This window comes from Bubalus bubalis, chromosome 4 (assembly GCF_019923935.1).
Source record: "Bubalus bubalis isolate 160015118507 breed Murrah chromosome 4, NDDB_SH_1, whole genome shotgun sequence".
In the NCBI taxonomy this organism is placed as follows: Eukaryota; Metazoa; Chordata; class Mammalia; order Artiodactyla; family Bovidae; genus Bubalus; species Bubalus bubalis.
Window position 1 is genome coordinate 85,906,507 of NC_059160.1, and position 15,206 is coordinate 85,921,712.

Below are 15,206 nucleotides of genomic sequence, written 5' to 3' on the forward strand. Positions count from 1 at the left end.
TTTCTACTTTTCTTAAATCAGGTTTATGGTAATATCTCTAATTTTTTGCTATTTCTTCATATTCTGTATTGTTAAACCTGATGCTTTATACTTGATAAATCTTCCAGTGATATTTGAAAATATTTGTCTTCTATATTGAAACCAAACAGTTTTTTGTTTTCTGGTCTATTTGAAAACTTGATACTCAAAGTTATGAAAGTTGGAAAAAATAAGTACTGCATCCACTGTAAAATGTGTGTGTGTTAGTTACAGACTTGGTCTTATAAATTCTTATTTCTGCCATTTCTAGGGAGGAGAAGAGAAGCATTTTAAATGATTTTATCATAATTATCATTTGATTCAGTTAATAGGAAACAGCTGTAGGTTGGCCTGTCTTGTATATATATAGTGAGTTCTAGAAAGAGTCCTTTATGGTTAACTAGGCCTCCAATCCTAACTTATAGCTGCAGTCACTCTATGACAAAGACAAACTGAAGTTTGAATTACCTTGTAATTAATTAGGAATAGAGTCTCTGAGGTGGGGAAGGGGAGTGTGCAGCATGAGAAGTATCATTGTTTTAAGAAGTAGTTAAATGTTTTAGAGAGTTTTTTTCTGAAGAAATTTGATTCAAGAGCAACAAAAGTTTAGTTGTTTTTCCTTCATTTTTCACATCACCAATAACTTGTAATTGGGAGCTTCTGTTATATTTTGAGTATTCACTGAATAAAATTAATGTGTTGTAGAATATTTATTGCTAGCATGCCATCTCAGCTGATGTATTCACATATATTTGTGAATATTGGTTTTTATATTTGTGGATAATGATATTTTATACTAAAATAAGAATGATTAAGGAATCTCTTTTTATTTGATTTAGTCTACCTAAATCCTAGCATATATTTTTGCAAATAGCATGAGATAGTGAAATTTGATCAATAAGATATGATTATTAATTTATAACACATTGCCTTCAAATGGTTAAGTATAGATTCTATAGTATATTGCATAATGCCATGTATTTTTTTTTTTCCTGTTTTAGGCTAAATGCTCATTTTGAAGTAAATCCAGATTGTTCTGTCTCTCGAGCAGAAATGTATTCTGAGTACCTATCAACTTGCAGTAAATTGGCTCGTGGTGGAATCCTAACATCAACTGGATTTTATAAATGTCTTAGGTAGGATTTATATTTCTTTAAAGTTAATTTACATACCCCTTGCTCTGTAGAGAACATAACAACTATCTGTGCTGTGTTTAGTTACTCAGTCGTGTCCAACTCTTTGGAATCCTATGGACTGTAAGCCTGCCAGGCTCCTCTGTCCATGGGGATTCTCCAGGCAAGAATACTGGAGTAGGTTGCCATGCCCTCCTGCAGGAAATCTTCCCAACCCAGGGATTGAATCTAGGTCTTCTGCATTGCAGGCAGATTCTCTACTGTCTGAGCCACCAAGGAAGCCCAAGAATACTGGAGTGGGTAGACTATCCCTTCTAAGGGGAACTTTTGACCCAGGTTTTGAACTGGGGTCTCTGGCATTGCAGGTGGATTCTTTACCAGCTGAGCTACCCAGGAAGATGTACCAACTATCTACCTAGTCTTGAATATCTCCACTACTTAAAGTTTTGTATGGTTAGATTGTAGTGTGGTGGAAGTTTAAATTCAAGGGAATTTTAGTGTTTGTGTTTAAACATTCTGAGGTTTATCAAAGAAAGAAAAGGGAGAAATTAAGTTTACGTTTTTCCTGCTATTTATATGTGTTAAAGACATAGCATTCGCCCTTTAAAATCTTGAATAATAGTCTGTGACTGAGCTCTGTCTTCAGACATCATGACTTTTTGATATTTTGCAAAGTTCATAAAATAGGCATTGACTTGATGTAGCTTTTTTTATTAATTACATATGTAGTAGAATTGTTTTAAACCCTACAATGTTAATAATAATGATTTTTGAAATTGGAGAATTGATCTTTTACAGTAATATTTAATTCTTTGTTTCCCATCCTTGTAGAATATATGATTCATACTGGTTCATATATAAGTAGCAGTGAATATACTGTTGCTGTTCGTGTAAACATTGTTAGAGTTTAGTGTTTTTTGTTAATGTGCTACTTATTAAAATTGAATGTGTGTGTACTTTACAGAACAGTCTTTCCAAATCATACAGTGAAGAGAGTGGAGGATTCCAGTAACAATGGGCAGGCGCATATTCATGTAGTAGGAGTAAAACGTAGGGCTATCCCACTTCCCATTCAGATGTACTATCAGCAGCAACCTGTTTCTACTCCCGTTGTTCGTGTTGATTCTGTACCTGATGTATCTCCAAGTCCTTCACCCGCAGGTATTTTTATTGTGATTAAATATTGCCAATTTAATAAGAAGGCTAAATGAAAACATGTATTATATGCATTCAAGATGTATAACTTGTCCTTGTTTTTCAGTAACATTTTATTTCTTGTTCTATTATTTTATCATATTCATATAGTACAAAGTTGTTAATTTCTTAAAACTGTTTTCTCTTGAAATTAAGTAAAATAATTTCTGCATGCTGCTTTTCAGTCATTTCACTGTGAATTTTAACTTTTCCTCATATTTTCAGGAATCCCTCATGGACCACAAACTGTAGGAAACCATTTTCAGAGGACTCCTGTTACCAACCAATCTTCAAGTTTGACTGCAACACAAATGTCTTTTCCAGTACAAGGTGTTCATACTGTGGCACAGACTGTTTCAAGAATTCCACCAAATCCTTCAGTTCATACCCACCAGCAGCAAAATGCTCCGGTGACCGTCATTCAAAATAAAGCTCCAATTCCTTGTGAAGTCGTTAAGGCTACAGTAATCCAGAACTCTATACCCCAGACAGCAGTTCCTGTTAGTATTGCTGTGGGAGGAGCTGCACAGAGTTCTGTGGTTCAGAATCATAGTACAGGGCCACAGCCTGTTACAGTTGTAAATTCCCAGATGCTTCACCATCCATCAGTAATTCCACAGCAGTCTCCATTACACACAGTGGTACCGGGGCAGATACCTTCTGGCACTCCTGTTACAGTGATTCAGCAAGCTGTCCCACAGAGTCATATATTTGGCAGAGTTCAGAACATACCAGCATGTACTTCTACCGTTTCACAGGGTCAACAGTTAATCACCACATCACCCCAACCTGTACAAACTTCATCTCAGCAGACATCAGCTGGTAGCCAGCCACAGGACACTGTTATCATAGCACCCCCACAGTATGTAACGACTTCTACATCCAATATTGTCTCAGCAACTTCAGTACAGAATTTTCAGGTAGCTACAGGACAAATGGTTACCATTGCTGGTGTCCCAAGTCCACAACCCTCAAGGGTAGGGTTTCAAAACATTGCACCAAAACCTCTCCCTTCTCAGCAAGTTTCATCAACAGTGGTACAACAGCCTATTCAACAGCCACAGCAGCCAACCCAACAAAGTGTAGTGATTGTAAGCCAGCCAGCTCAACAAGGTCAAACTTATGCACCAGCCATTCACCAAATTGTTCTTGCTAATCCAGCAGCTCTTCCAGCTGGCCAGGCAGTTCAGCTAACTGGACAACCAAACATTACTCCATCTTCCTCACCATCACCTGTCCCACCTACTACTAACCAGGTCCCTACTGCCATGTCATCTTCTTCCACACCTCAACCACAGGGACCACCTCCTACTGTCAGTCAAATGCTGTCTGTGAAAAGGCAGCAACAGCAGCAGCATTCACCAGCACCTCCACAACAGGTACAAGTACAAGTTCAGCAGCCACAACAAGTACAGATGCAAGTTCAACCACAGCAAACAAATGCAGGAGTTGGTCAGCCTGCTTCTGGTGAGTCGAGTCTGATAAAACAGTTGCTGCTTCCAAAGCGTGGTCCTTCAACTCCCGGTGGTAAGCTTATTCTCCCAGCTCCACAGATTCCTCCCCCAAATAATGCAAGAGCTCCTAGTCCTCAGGTGGTGTACCAGGTGGCCAATAACCAAGCAGCAGGTTTTGGAGTGCAAGGGCAAACTCCAGCTCAGCAGCTATTGGTTGGGCAGCAAAATGTTCAGTTGGTCCAAAGTGCAATGCCACCCACTGGGGGAGTGCAAACCGTGCCCATCTCGAACTTACAAATATTGCCAGGCCCGCTGATCTCAAATAGCCCAGCAACCATTTTCCAAGGGACTTCTGGCAACCAGGTAACCATAACAGTTGTGCCAAATACAAGTTTTGCAACTGCAACTGTGAGTCAGGGAAATACAACTCAGCTCATTGCTCCAGCAGGAATTACCATGAGCGGGACCCAGGCAGGAGTTGGACTTCAGGTGCAAACGCTTCCAGCCACTCAAGCATCTCCAGCTGGACAATCATCTTGTACTACTGCTACTCCCCCATTCAAAGGTGATAAAATAATTTGCCAAAAGGAGGAGGAAGCAAAAGAAGCAACAGGTTTACATGTTCATGAACGTAAAATTGAAGTCATGGAGAACCCGTCCTGCAGACGAGGAACCACAAACACCAGCAATGGGGATACAAAGGAAAATGAAATGCAGGTGGGAAGTCTTCTAAATGGGAGAAAATACAGTGACTCAAGTCTACCTCCTTCAAACTCAGGGAAAATTCAAAGTGAGGCTAATCAGTGCTCACTAATCAGTAATGGGCCATCATTAGAATTAGGTGAGAATGGAGCATCTGGAAAACAGAACTCAGAACAAATGGACATGCAGGATATTAAAAGTGATTTGAAAAAACCTCTAGTTAATGGAATCTGTGATTTTGATAAAGGAGATGGTTCTCATTTAAGCAAAAACATTCCAAATCACAAAACTTCCAATCATGTAGGAAATGGTGAGATATCTCCAATGGAACCACAAGGGACTTTAGATGCTACTCAGCAAGATACTGCCAAAGGTGATCAACTAGAAAGAACTTCTAATGGACCTATATTAACTTTGGGTGTTTCACCATCTGTGAGCAGTATACAGGAGGCCTCAAATGTGGCAACACAGCAGTTTAGTGGTACTGATTTGCCTAATGGACCTCTAGCTTCAAGTTTGAATTCAGATGTGCCTCAGCAACGCCCAAGTGTAGTTGTCTCACCACATTCTGCAACCTCTGTTATACAGGGGCATCAAATCATAGCCGTTCCCCACTCAGGATCAAGAGTGTCCCATTCTCCTGCCCTGTTGTCTGACGTTCGGTCTACAAATGGCACAGCAGAATGCAAAACTGTAAAGAGGCCAGCAGAGGATAATGATAGGGAAACAGTCACAGGAATTCCAAATAAAGTGGGAGTTAGAATTGTTACAATCAGTGACCCCAACAATGCTGGCTGCAGTGCAACGATGGTTGCGGTGCCAGCAGGAGCAGATCCAAGCACTGTAGCTAAAGTAGCAATAGAAAGTGCTGTTCAGCAGAAGCAGCAGCATCCACCAACATACGTACAGAATGTGGTCCCACAGGTGAGTCATTGTCCTGTCACATTTCTCTTAAAAAGTTCTGATGTGTAAATATGATTTTAGGGGGAAATGCACTGTTCTTCCATGTTTTACCTTGAAAAGGTAATTGGGAGGACTTAGCAATGTACTCAGGAGAAGGCAATGGCACCCCACTCCAGTACTCTTGCCTGGAAAATCCCGTGGACAGAGGAGCCTGGTGGGCTGCAGTCCGTGGGGTCGCTAAGAGTCAGACACCACTGAGCGACTTCACTTTCACTTTTCACTTTCATGCATTGGAGAAGGAAATGGCAACCCACTCCAGCGTTCTTGCCTGGAGAATCCCAGGGACGGGGGAGCCTGGTGGGCTGCCGTCTATGGCGTCGCACAGAGTCGGACACGACTGAAGCGACTTAGCAGCAGCAGCAGCAGCAGTGTACTCAAGCTGTCATGCTCTTTTATTTTTCTCTGTTCTTTGTAATATTGAACAATTTTCAGTTGTTAACTTAAACACATGGTTTAAAGCAGTGGTCTCCAACCTTTTGGGCACCAGGGACCTGTTTCATGGAAGACAATTTTTTTTCCATCCCTGAGGTGGGGTGGGGGAAATGCAAAGGTTCAGGAGGTAATACCAATGATGGGAGCAGGTGACTCTTCCCTTGCTAGCCCACCGCTCACCCCTGCTATGCCACCTGATTCCTAACAGGCCACTGACAAGGGGTTGAGGACCCCTGGTTTAAAGCATTTTTCTGTGTTGTTGTACACGCAAGGTAGAGCCAAGATAGAGAAGTACTTGTCATCTAACATTTTAGGGAGTATTTTTAAAATGTAACTTGGTCTTGTTTGGGAGAGGTTTGCTAAGAGTACACCAGAAGGGAATTTCTGTATTTGATTTTGACATGAGTGTATTTTTGAGGCTTCTTGCACAGTACTTTTGTAAAAAAGGTGAATTCCATAAGAATTTTATCAAGTGTGTTATTATCTTAGGTATTGAATTAGTTGCCTTTATTCTTTAAAAAGGTTTATTTCTTATAATTTCAATTTGTTTCAGCTATTTTGGTATTTAATATTTTGTGTCTCTTATTCCTTTGCTCTATTTATTCCCTTTAAAATATCTACTATCCCCTCTCTGCATGCCTCAGTAAATAAAAGTGTTTTCTAAAATCAGTGTACTGAATTGAGGATCCAATCAGCCTATAAAGGTTTTAAGGACAATCTTATATGCTGTTTCCTGGATTACTACTACTTCATTCTTTGTTTCCTAATTACTGCACAGCCAGAACCTTCTGTGACTGTTGACAGCTCTGCTAGCACTCTTCTGTCTTGGGTTTTTTCTCTGTGCTTCTGATGATAGCAGCAGATTGTGTTGGTATTGATACCAATCTAGATGACAAGAGAGGGGTGGGAGTAGGGAAGCAAAATGGAAGATGAGAAAGCAAAGAATCCCTTGCTTAGAACATCATTCACTAATGTGTGTCTTTCTTCATGTGAATGGGTAAAGCTGGACAGTACTGCTCTGGGAGCGTAATGAGTTTTTTAATTCATATTAGTATTGCTTAGGTCTATTTCAAGGTATCTAAATAGGTTGAGGATTCTTCAGTGTATATTATATACATGGCAATAATTAATATGGAGTTTTTGTGGAAAATACCAAGTCATTTTTAGTCAAGCTTCAACAAGATGAGTTTTTCACTTAAAAGCACACGAAAAATTCTTTTAATAATGCAATATCTAACATATACTAAGCATTCAGCACATTTTTTTTTATATTTAACAATTTCCCAGTTCATCTTATATGCTCCACTTTTTTTTAGATTCCCTTGTAATCCTAAAGAGTTACAGTAGACCAAGCCAGATTAGAGAAAACCTCTCTTACTATGAAATTGCTTCATCCACTCTTGTTTATTGCGTCCTTTAACCCTCCAGTGTGGTTATGTTCAACAATGATACCTAAATAACAAAAAACAAGCAATACTAGCTAAGACTAGGACCTGTGTTAAGAATTTTGCACTATTTTGTCATTTGATTCACAAAGAAGCTCTATTAGGTAAACATTATAATTTCTATTTTAGAGAAGAAGCCTCACAATGCTAAATAACTCGCCCAAGGTTACCAACTAATATGAGGTGGTACGGGACAAATCTGGTGGGTCTGAAACCAGAGCTCATGCTCTTAGCCCATTTACCACTATTCTAAAAGATTTCTTTGTAAAATCCTAGATATTCCTATTATATGTAACATTATTTTAATGACTAGGTTATAAGATATAAGTATCACTGAAAGATAATTTCAGGATCACAATGCTAGAATGTAACATACTGGACATATATACATCTAATTCAAGCCATAAAATTAATACATTTTCAGTTCAGTTCAGTCACTCGTTGTGTCCAACTCTTTGCGACCCCATGAACCGCAGTATGCCAGGCCTCCCTGTCCATCACCAACTCCCAGAGTTCACCGAAACCCATGTCCATTGAGTCGGTGATGCTTACTCCTAATCTAAAAAATGTGTATAAACTTTTATGTATGCTCCCCGAGAATGTAGTTTATTTCAAACAGCTATAGTCTTTATTTTTGAAGTTGGTATTTTGTTGGCACATAGAAATGTAAAACTTTGCAAGGAAAAAGAGACATAGCATGCATACATGTCTATAAGAATAAGAAACAAACAGAGCAGGATATCTGTGTATAACTCTTAGCACAAGGCCTAATACACAGTCTGGTGCTCAGTAATGGTGCAAGTATGTTTTATCTTTGGTGGCTCAGACAGTAAAGAATATGCCTACAACAGAGGAGACCCAGGTTCAGTCCCTGTGTCGAGAAGATTCCCTGGAGAAGGGAATGGCAACGCACTCTAGTATTCTTGCCTGGAGAATCCCATGGACAGAGGAGCCTGGTGGGCTACAGTCCATAAAGTCACAAAGAATTGGACACGACTGAGCAATTAACACATAGGATAAAGTACCTATAAAGGCTAAAAAATTACCAAGCTGCTCAAGATGATATCATAAGTGTCCTTTGAAGGGAGCCTGTTGAACCTTCCTAAGAGCTTGTTAATAAAAACCATTTCCACTGTTGCCCAGATTCTTTAAATTTCTTTATATAGTCTTAGAATTGCATTTTAGACCTTGGTTTAATACCATTTTATCCAGTATTTGATTTGGCACTTTAAACAGGTAGATGAAATAGAGGAATTTAAATGTGATTTTTTTTTTTTTTTTTTTTTAGCTATACTTTGTTATTTTATTGGAGAAGGCAATGGCACCCCACTCCAGTACTCTTGCCTGGAAAATCCCATGGACAGAGGAGCCTGGTAGACTGCAGTCCATGGGGTCGCTAAGAATCGGACACGACTGAGCGACTTCACTCACCTTTGTTATTTTATACCATTTCAAGGGGTGGGGAATGTTAAGGAGGTACCTTTACACACCAAGAAGGAACTTCTAGACTTGCAGAATGCTCAGGGCTGGAAAGACTGCAGGGAAATATCCCTGCTGAGAATGGCCAACAGGTAATCCTTCCTAATACCGTTGTTATTTCTTTTCTCAGTTTTGTTCCTTCTCACTCCCACTAATTAGCTGTATTAATTTTACTACAGAAAAGATACTAGGAACACATAAAGGGGAAAGAAATATGAAACTAAATGCTGTAACCATATATTTTGTACTTAAATGGTATTTAGCTATGTATGAAATAACTGTACTTAACTTCAAGGTACATTTCTTTCTTTAAAACTGTTTATTTTCAATCTGCCACAATATGGATACTGTTTCTGAGCCCTGCTCTCTTCCACTGTTGATGAAATTGTATCTGCTGAAGGCATGGTACTAGATTGGCATATAAGATAATAAAAATGGAAAAAATTAATTATACTTAACTGAAGACTTGTCTTTTTCAGAAGCATTTAAAACACATGTTGAATGTATCTGTATCTGTTCATCCTGTGATCTGATGTCATGCCTGATTCTTGTATATAAAAATAGTTTACTAAGAATGTACTTACTTAAGGCATTTTATAGATGCTGCTCCTTAGTTTCCTGTCCTTCATATATGAATCCTTTTTGAAATGGTGCTAACATTGAATGTGGGTATCTGCCTGGTCCCCTTCATTCTTTGATAAAGAGTTTGAAAAGTTACCCAACCCATCAGAAAGCATATCTGCAATCTCAGGGGGGCTATGTCTAGTCATAACCATAGAAGATCATTTTAGCAGGAGTCACAGAAATGTCATTTCAATTTTTTTTGAAGCATATTACTGCTCAGATTTGTAGACTAGTAGTGAAAGTGAAAGAAAGTGAAGTCTCTCAGTCGTGTTCAACTCTTTGCAACCCCATGGACTGCAGCCTACCAGGTTCCTCCATCCATGGGATTTTCCAGGCAAGAGTAGTGGAGTGGGGTGCCATTGCTTCTCCAGGAGATCTTCCCGACCCAGGGATTGAAGCCGGGTCTGCCACAGGGTAGGCAGACGCTTTACCATCTGAGCCACCAGGGGAGCTAGTAGTACATTGTAATAATTAAGAAAATCATTAGCACTAAATGATTTTTTCATTTACACTTCAATGTGTTCTATTTATAAGATAGACTTTGTATGTGTTGATTGTCTAGTTATACTTAATAAGAGGACTTGGATAGGTTACGAAAATGAGGGAATATTAGAGCAGAAAGAACCTTAGATATTATCTTGTCCATAACCCTTTTTAAAGAGTTGAATTAACTTTCCCACACTCACAAAGATCTCTTTTCCAGTGATTATCTTAATTCTGTTCTGTAAAGATGTGTATTTTGTTTAGACTAAGTGTAACCTCTTTAAAACCACATTTAGAATAAGTTTAGTTCTTGTTCCTTACAAGCATTTAAAAGTATCTCTACTTACTCGTTAGAGTGTATTTTCCTAAGTCTTTCAATTAGACCTTAGGTATTATAGTGCCTGATTTATTCTTCATTAATATATAAGTGTTTAAGAACTTCAAATCCCAAGTCTTATATCAGAAGATTTTTAACATAAGTACAGTCTAGAAGTTTCAGCCAGTTTACTCTTGAAAAGATGTTAAAGGAAGGCAAGATTATAATTTCTTATTTTAACAAAAGGAAATATCTTTGCCAAAAGTAAAACTGCTACATTAACGTTTTAGATAATTTTACATTAAAAAAGGAATCACAGAATTATTTCATATTCTTTGTTTAATTTTACTTTTCTGGTCACACACTACTAGAGAGATACTAAAATACGAAAAGTTAGTTCTTCTTCAGTAGAGCAGAACAAAGAATTGTATTGAACAATATTCCTCAGGAGTGATCATTCCAAAAACATGATTTTGAGACCACTTTTACATTTATATTTAAGTTTGGGTTATGGTTAATGATCAGGCACTTTTACATCCTAAAAGAAATATATTTTGCGTTTTTTGTAAAAGACCTAGTTCTTAAAACATAGTTTAAATAGTACTTTAAAAAACATACAATACAGTGTAAACAAACTATTAAAAATTGGTTTTGTTGAAAGAAATATGTAATTTTCCAATATAGGAAAAAATAAAAAATACTACTTCCAGTTCAGTTCATTCAGTTGTGTCCTACTCTTTGTGACCCCATGGACTGCAGCACGCCAGGCTTCCTTGTCCATCACCAACTCCTGGAGTTCACTCAAACTCACGTCCATCGAGTCGGTGATGCCATCCAACCATCTCATCCTCTGTCATCCCCTTCTCATCCTGCCTTCAATTCCCAGCATCAGAGTCTTTTCCAATGAGTCAGTTCTTCACATCAGGCCGAAGTACTGGAGCTTCAGCTTTAGCATCAGTCCTTCCAATGAATATTCAGGACTGATTTCCTTTAGTGTTGACTGGTTGGATCTCCTTGCAGTCCAAGGGACTCTCAAGAGTCTTCTCCAACACCACAGTTCAAAAGCATCAATGCTTTGGCACTCAGCTTTCTTTATTTCAACTCTCACATCCATACATGACTACTGGAAAAACCATACCTTTGACTAGACGGACCTTTGTTGGCAAAGTAGTGTCTCTGATTTATAATGTGCTGTCTAGGTTGGTCATAGCTTTTCTTCCATGGAACAAGCATCTTTTAATTTCATGGCTGCAGTCACCATCTGCAGTGATTTTGGATCCCAAGAAAATAAAGTCTCTCAATGTTTCCATTGTTTCCCCATCTATTTTCCGTGAAGTGATGGGACCAGGTGCCATGATCTTAGTTTTCTGAATGTTGAGTTTTAAGCCAACTCTTTCACTCTCATCAAGAGGCTCTTTAGTTCCTCTTCACTTTCTGCCATAAGGGTGGTATCATCTGTGTTTCTGAGGTCATTGGTACTTCTCCCGGTAAAGTAAATATACTGCTTTATTCAAATAAAATGCGAGTCTTGGAATTTTTCATTTGGTATTTTCTATAAGTAGTTTAATTCATTTTGTTTTATTGATATATTTAGCTCTTTTTTTGTTGTTGTTTACTTTTTATTGTGAAAATTTTAGACATACACAAGAGTAGAGGCTTACTGACCTTCACCCAACGTTATCCTTCACCCAGCTTTAAATAATGTTACCATTGCCTTTCTAGTTTCATCTCTTCTTCACCACTGTTTTTCCCCTGCAGTAAAGTAAGTCCCAAAGATTTTAAGTTACTAATAAATACTTCAGTATATATTTATAAGTATTTATAATACCAAATCACACTTAAGAAAAATAGTACTTTCTTAATATTGCATGACACTCAGTTTTTTCTTAGTCTTTAAAAATGTGTTTTTATAAATTTTGTTTGAATTTATAAACAGAGAACACCAGATGCAATGTGTAGACAATTTTCTGCACATTGCATTTGGTTAATATGTCTTTTATTCATTCTTAATTGAATAGTTTGGATTAACTTCAGTCATCCTTGCCACATCCTCATAAATCATTAACAGTTGGGGCTAAATACCCTATGATTCCCTGTTATTTAACTTTCGTGTATGACACCAGTTAAGAGTTCTACAATGAAGAAAAAAATAGGATAAAGCTTTGTTAGCATATAAATAAAAATAAACTTAATTTAAAAGTATATGACAAGCTAGTCAATAAAATACCTAGGATAAATGGTAATAGTGTAGGGAACCAGAAAGTTCATTCTGAGGGAATTTGATAGCTCTGACAGATTTACCCTTTAATTATAATTCTGAGATTATATTTCTGTCACTCTTTAATATTTGTATTTGATTCAAACTGATCCTCTTGGTTACTCCTACTTACTGGAATTTCATGGATTTTTTTATGCAGTAGTGTCATTTCAAGGAAACAGTTTGACTTTTTTTTTTTCCTGGTAAATAGATTGAGTCTAATGTTATTCTTCCCTTCCTCTCTGATCCCAACCCGTGTCTGCTTTCTCACTGTTAGTTTTTATGAGTTTAAGAATTCACAGATTGTCAGATTCTTGTTCCAGCTTTAACTACTGCTAGATAATTTAACTATTGCTAGATAATTAACTTTAACTATAGCTAAATAATTGCACTTACTGATCTGTTCTTGTCCCCAAAGTGAACTCATCATCTTTCCTCCAGAATATGGTTTCACTCTGGACTTCTCTATTAACATAAATAATAATAGTGAGTTGCCATTTATTGAGAATCTAGAGCTAGGCTCTTCATGTAGAGTTTCTGTAGTCTTCCTACCATCCCAGAAGTTAGATTTTATTACACTTTTTGGATGAGGGAATTGAGAATCAGAGATGTTATGTAGTTTGCCCAGGGTCACATAGCTGGTTAAAAGGCAGATTGAAATTCTGAGTCCTGTTCTGTAAAGCTGGAAAGTCTTAACTTCTAGCCATTGATACCTGTACTGCCCTAAAATGCATGGTTTTCATGCGTGTATATATTTTCTTACTAATAATATTAGAAAATCATAAGAATGAGACTCTATTATAAAAACAACTTCAATCACATCTCAAAGTAAATTTTTTTTCCTTAGAGCTTAGAACTCAAAAGTTCTTACGACTCCACATTTCTAAGAACCTTCACTCTTGGCACTTTATTCTTTTCCTTTATTCATTTTTATGCTATAGCCTTATCTGTTTCTGTTTTCTCTGTTTTTTGTAAAAGTACTATGACTTTCCAATAAGAGGTTTTCAGCAATTTTTAGCTTAGTTTTGCTCCACTGTTTCCAATATCACTTTATAAATAAGCAAATACATTTAATATTTTCCCAGAGTTTGAATGTATTTCCTTTAAACAATACTTCAAAAATGGTATGCTAATCATGTCTGTGAGGAATTTAACATTATTTTTTCCTTTGTGCTATGTATGTTATGAGTGAAATCTGAGTTAAACCTCAAAATGTATTGTTTCAAATTGTTGTAAGCTACGTTATAATTATTATGTGTTTTTCAGAGAGAAAAGGATGGGATATAATGGGAAAAAATGTAGCTAATATTTAGAAAACTTATGCATACAATTAAAATCCTTTTCTTGTGTAATCCATCAAAATTTGTAACAGAGCACCTTTAAAGATTGAAGTTGTTAGTTAGAATAGCTTTTACTGCAAAGTAATATTTACAACATTCTACTTAAATGGTTATATCATTCTTAACATCTGAAATTCCCTTTGATTTTTACTATATATGGTTTTATGTTACTCATTACAATCTTAAAGGAGATATTATACAAAGAAATAATAATTTACAGTTGATTTTTTTTCTTTTGAAGAATATATGTTAGTAAATAAAATGGGTGCATTTATAATTTTTTTCTCTGTTTAATCTATAGTTGTATTTCTACCCAATTTTATTAGTAAAAAAATCTTTAATTCTAAGTTATGTGTATTCTGTGACAGTAACAATGCGGTCTTGCCTTTGTGATTCATATGAAATGAATTTGACTTCTTAAATATGTTTCTGAAATTAGTTATCCTCTTAAAGAGTATCCAAAAGATAATCATTAAAACTCCCAAGTGTGAATTTTATGTTGAAAGTGCATAACTATCACTGTAATCAAATTCACAAACCTGTTCTATAGGAATGTTTTTCAGTGTCATTTCACAAACTGTGTGGTTTGTCTTTTTCACAGAACACTCCAATGACACCTTCACCAGCTGTTCAAGTTCAGAGCCAGCCTAACAGTTCTCAGCCTTCTCCGTTCAGTGCATCTAGTCAACATGGAGATCCAGTGAGAAAACCTGGGCACAACTTCATGTGTCTGTGGCAGTCTTGTAAAAAGTAAATGGCAATTTTATTTGATATACATAAATGCTCTTTTTTCTGGAATGTCTTTGTATTTAAATTTCTATTTATTTCATGAAAATTTTCTTTTGAAATCACTAACTTTTTAGCAAAAATATTTCATGTTGAAAGTAATATTTATGCAGATCCAGTGTTATCTAAAGAAATAGCTAAGAATTTTATGTTATATTTGACTATGAAAAGAAATATTTTTTTGAAAAGAAGTGTTTTAAAGTGTCTTGCAGTTAGTGGCAGCCATAGGATTTCTATATAACAGACACTTAAAGATATCTGTTAGGAAGAATGACTTGTCTTCAATTTAAGTTTGAGATGGACACACCATGAAAATTTTTAATGTTATATTATCTCACAGTTTAATAACTGATAAGTGGAATTGCATTTCTTAAACAAGGCTTTCTTAGACTTGAAGGAGAACTTGAGAATAATACTAAACTTGAGAGTAATACTGGTTAAACTAAAATCTCAGTTCCTTTAGCAGTAGTCAGCTAAGAATTGTGGCCTTGTCCCTTTTAGAGCTCTAAGACTAAGGTGCACATAATATCCTTCATTTTTTTTTTTTAGATATCAAGATTCCATTTTACTTTTCCTAAAT

At 36.7% G+C, this 15,206-nt stretch overlaps 1 protein-coding gene across 1 annotated transcript in view; it reads left to right on the forward strand.

Moving 5' to 3' along the window:
* Window positions 1-15,206, forward strand: part of ARID2 (AT-rich interaction domain 2) — a 201,980-nt gene that overhangs the window by 140,228 nt on the left and 46,546 nt on the right. The window contains exons 13-16 of the mRNA XM_006073716.4: window positions 1,020-1,154; window positions 2,116-2,312; window positions 2,571-5,425; window positions 14,442-14,590. Of these exons, the coding sequence (XP_006073778.1) occupies window positions 1,020-1,154; window positions 2,116-2,312; window positions 2,571-5,425; window positions 14,442-14,590 (3,336 nt within the window). The remainder of the gene's footprint in view (window positions 1-1,019; window positions 1,155-2,115; window positions 2,313-2,570; window positions 5,426-14,441; window positions 14,591-15,206) is intronic.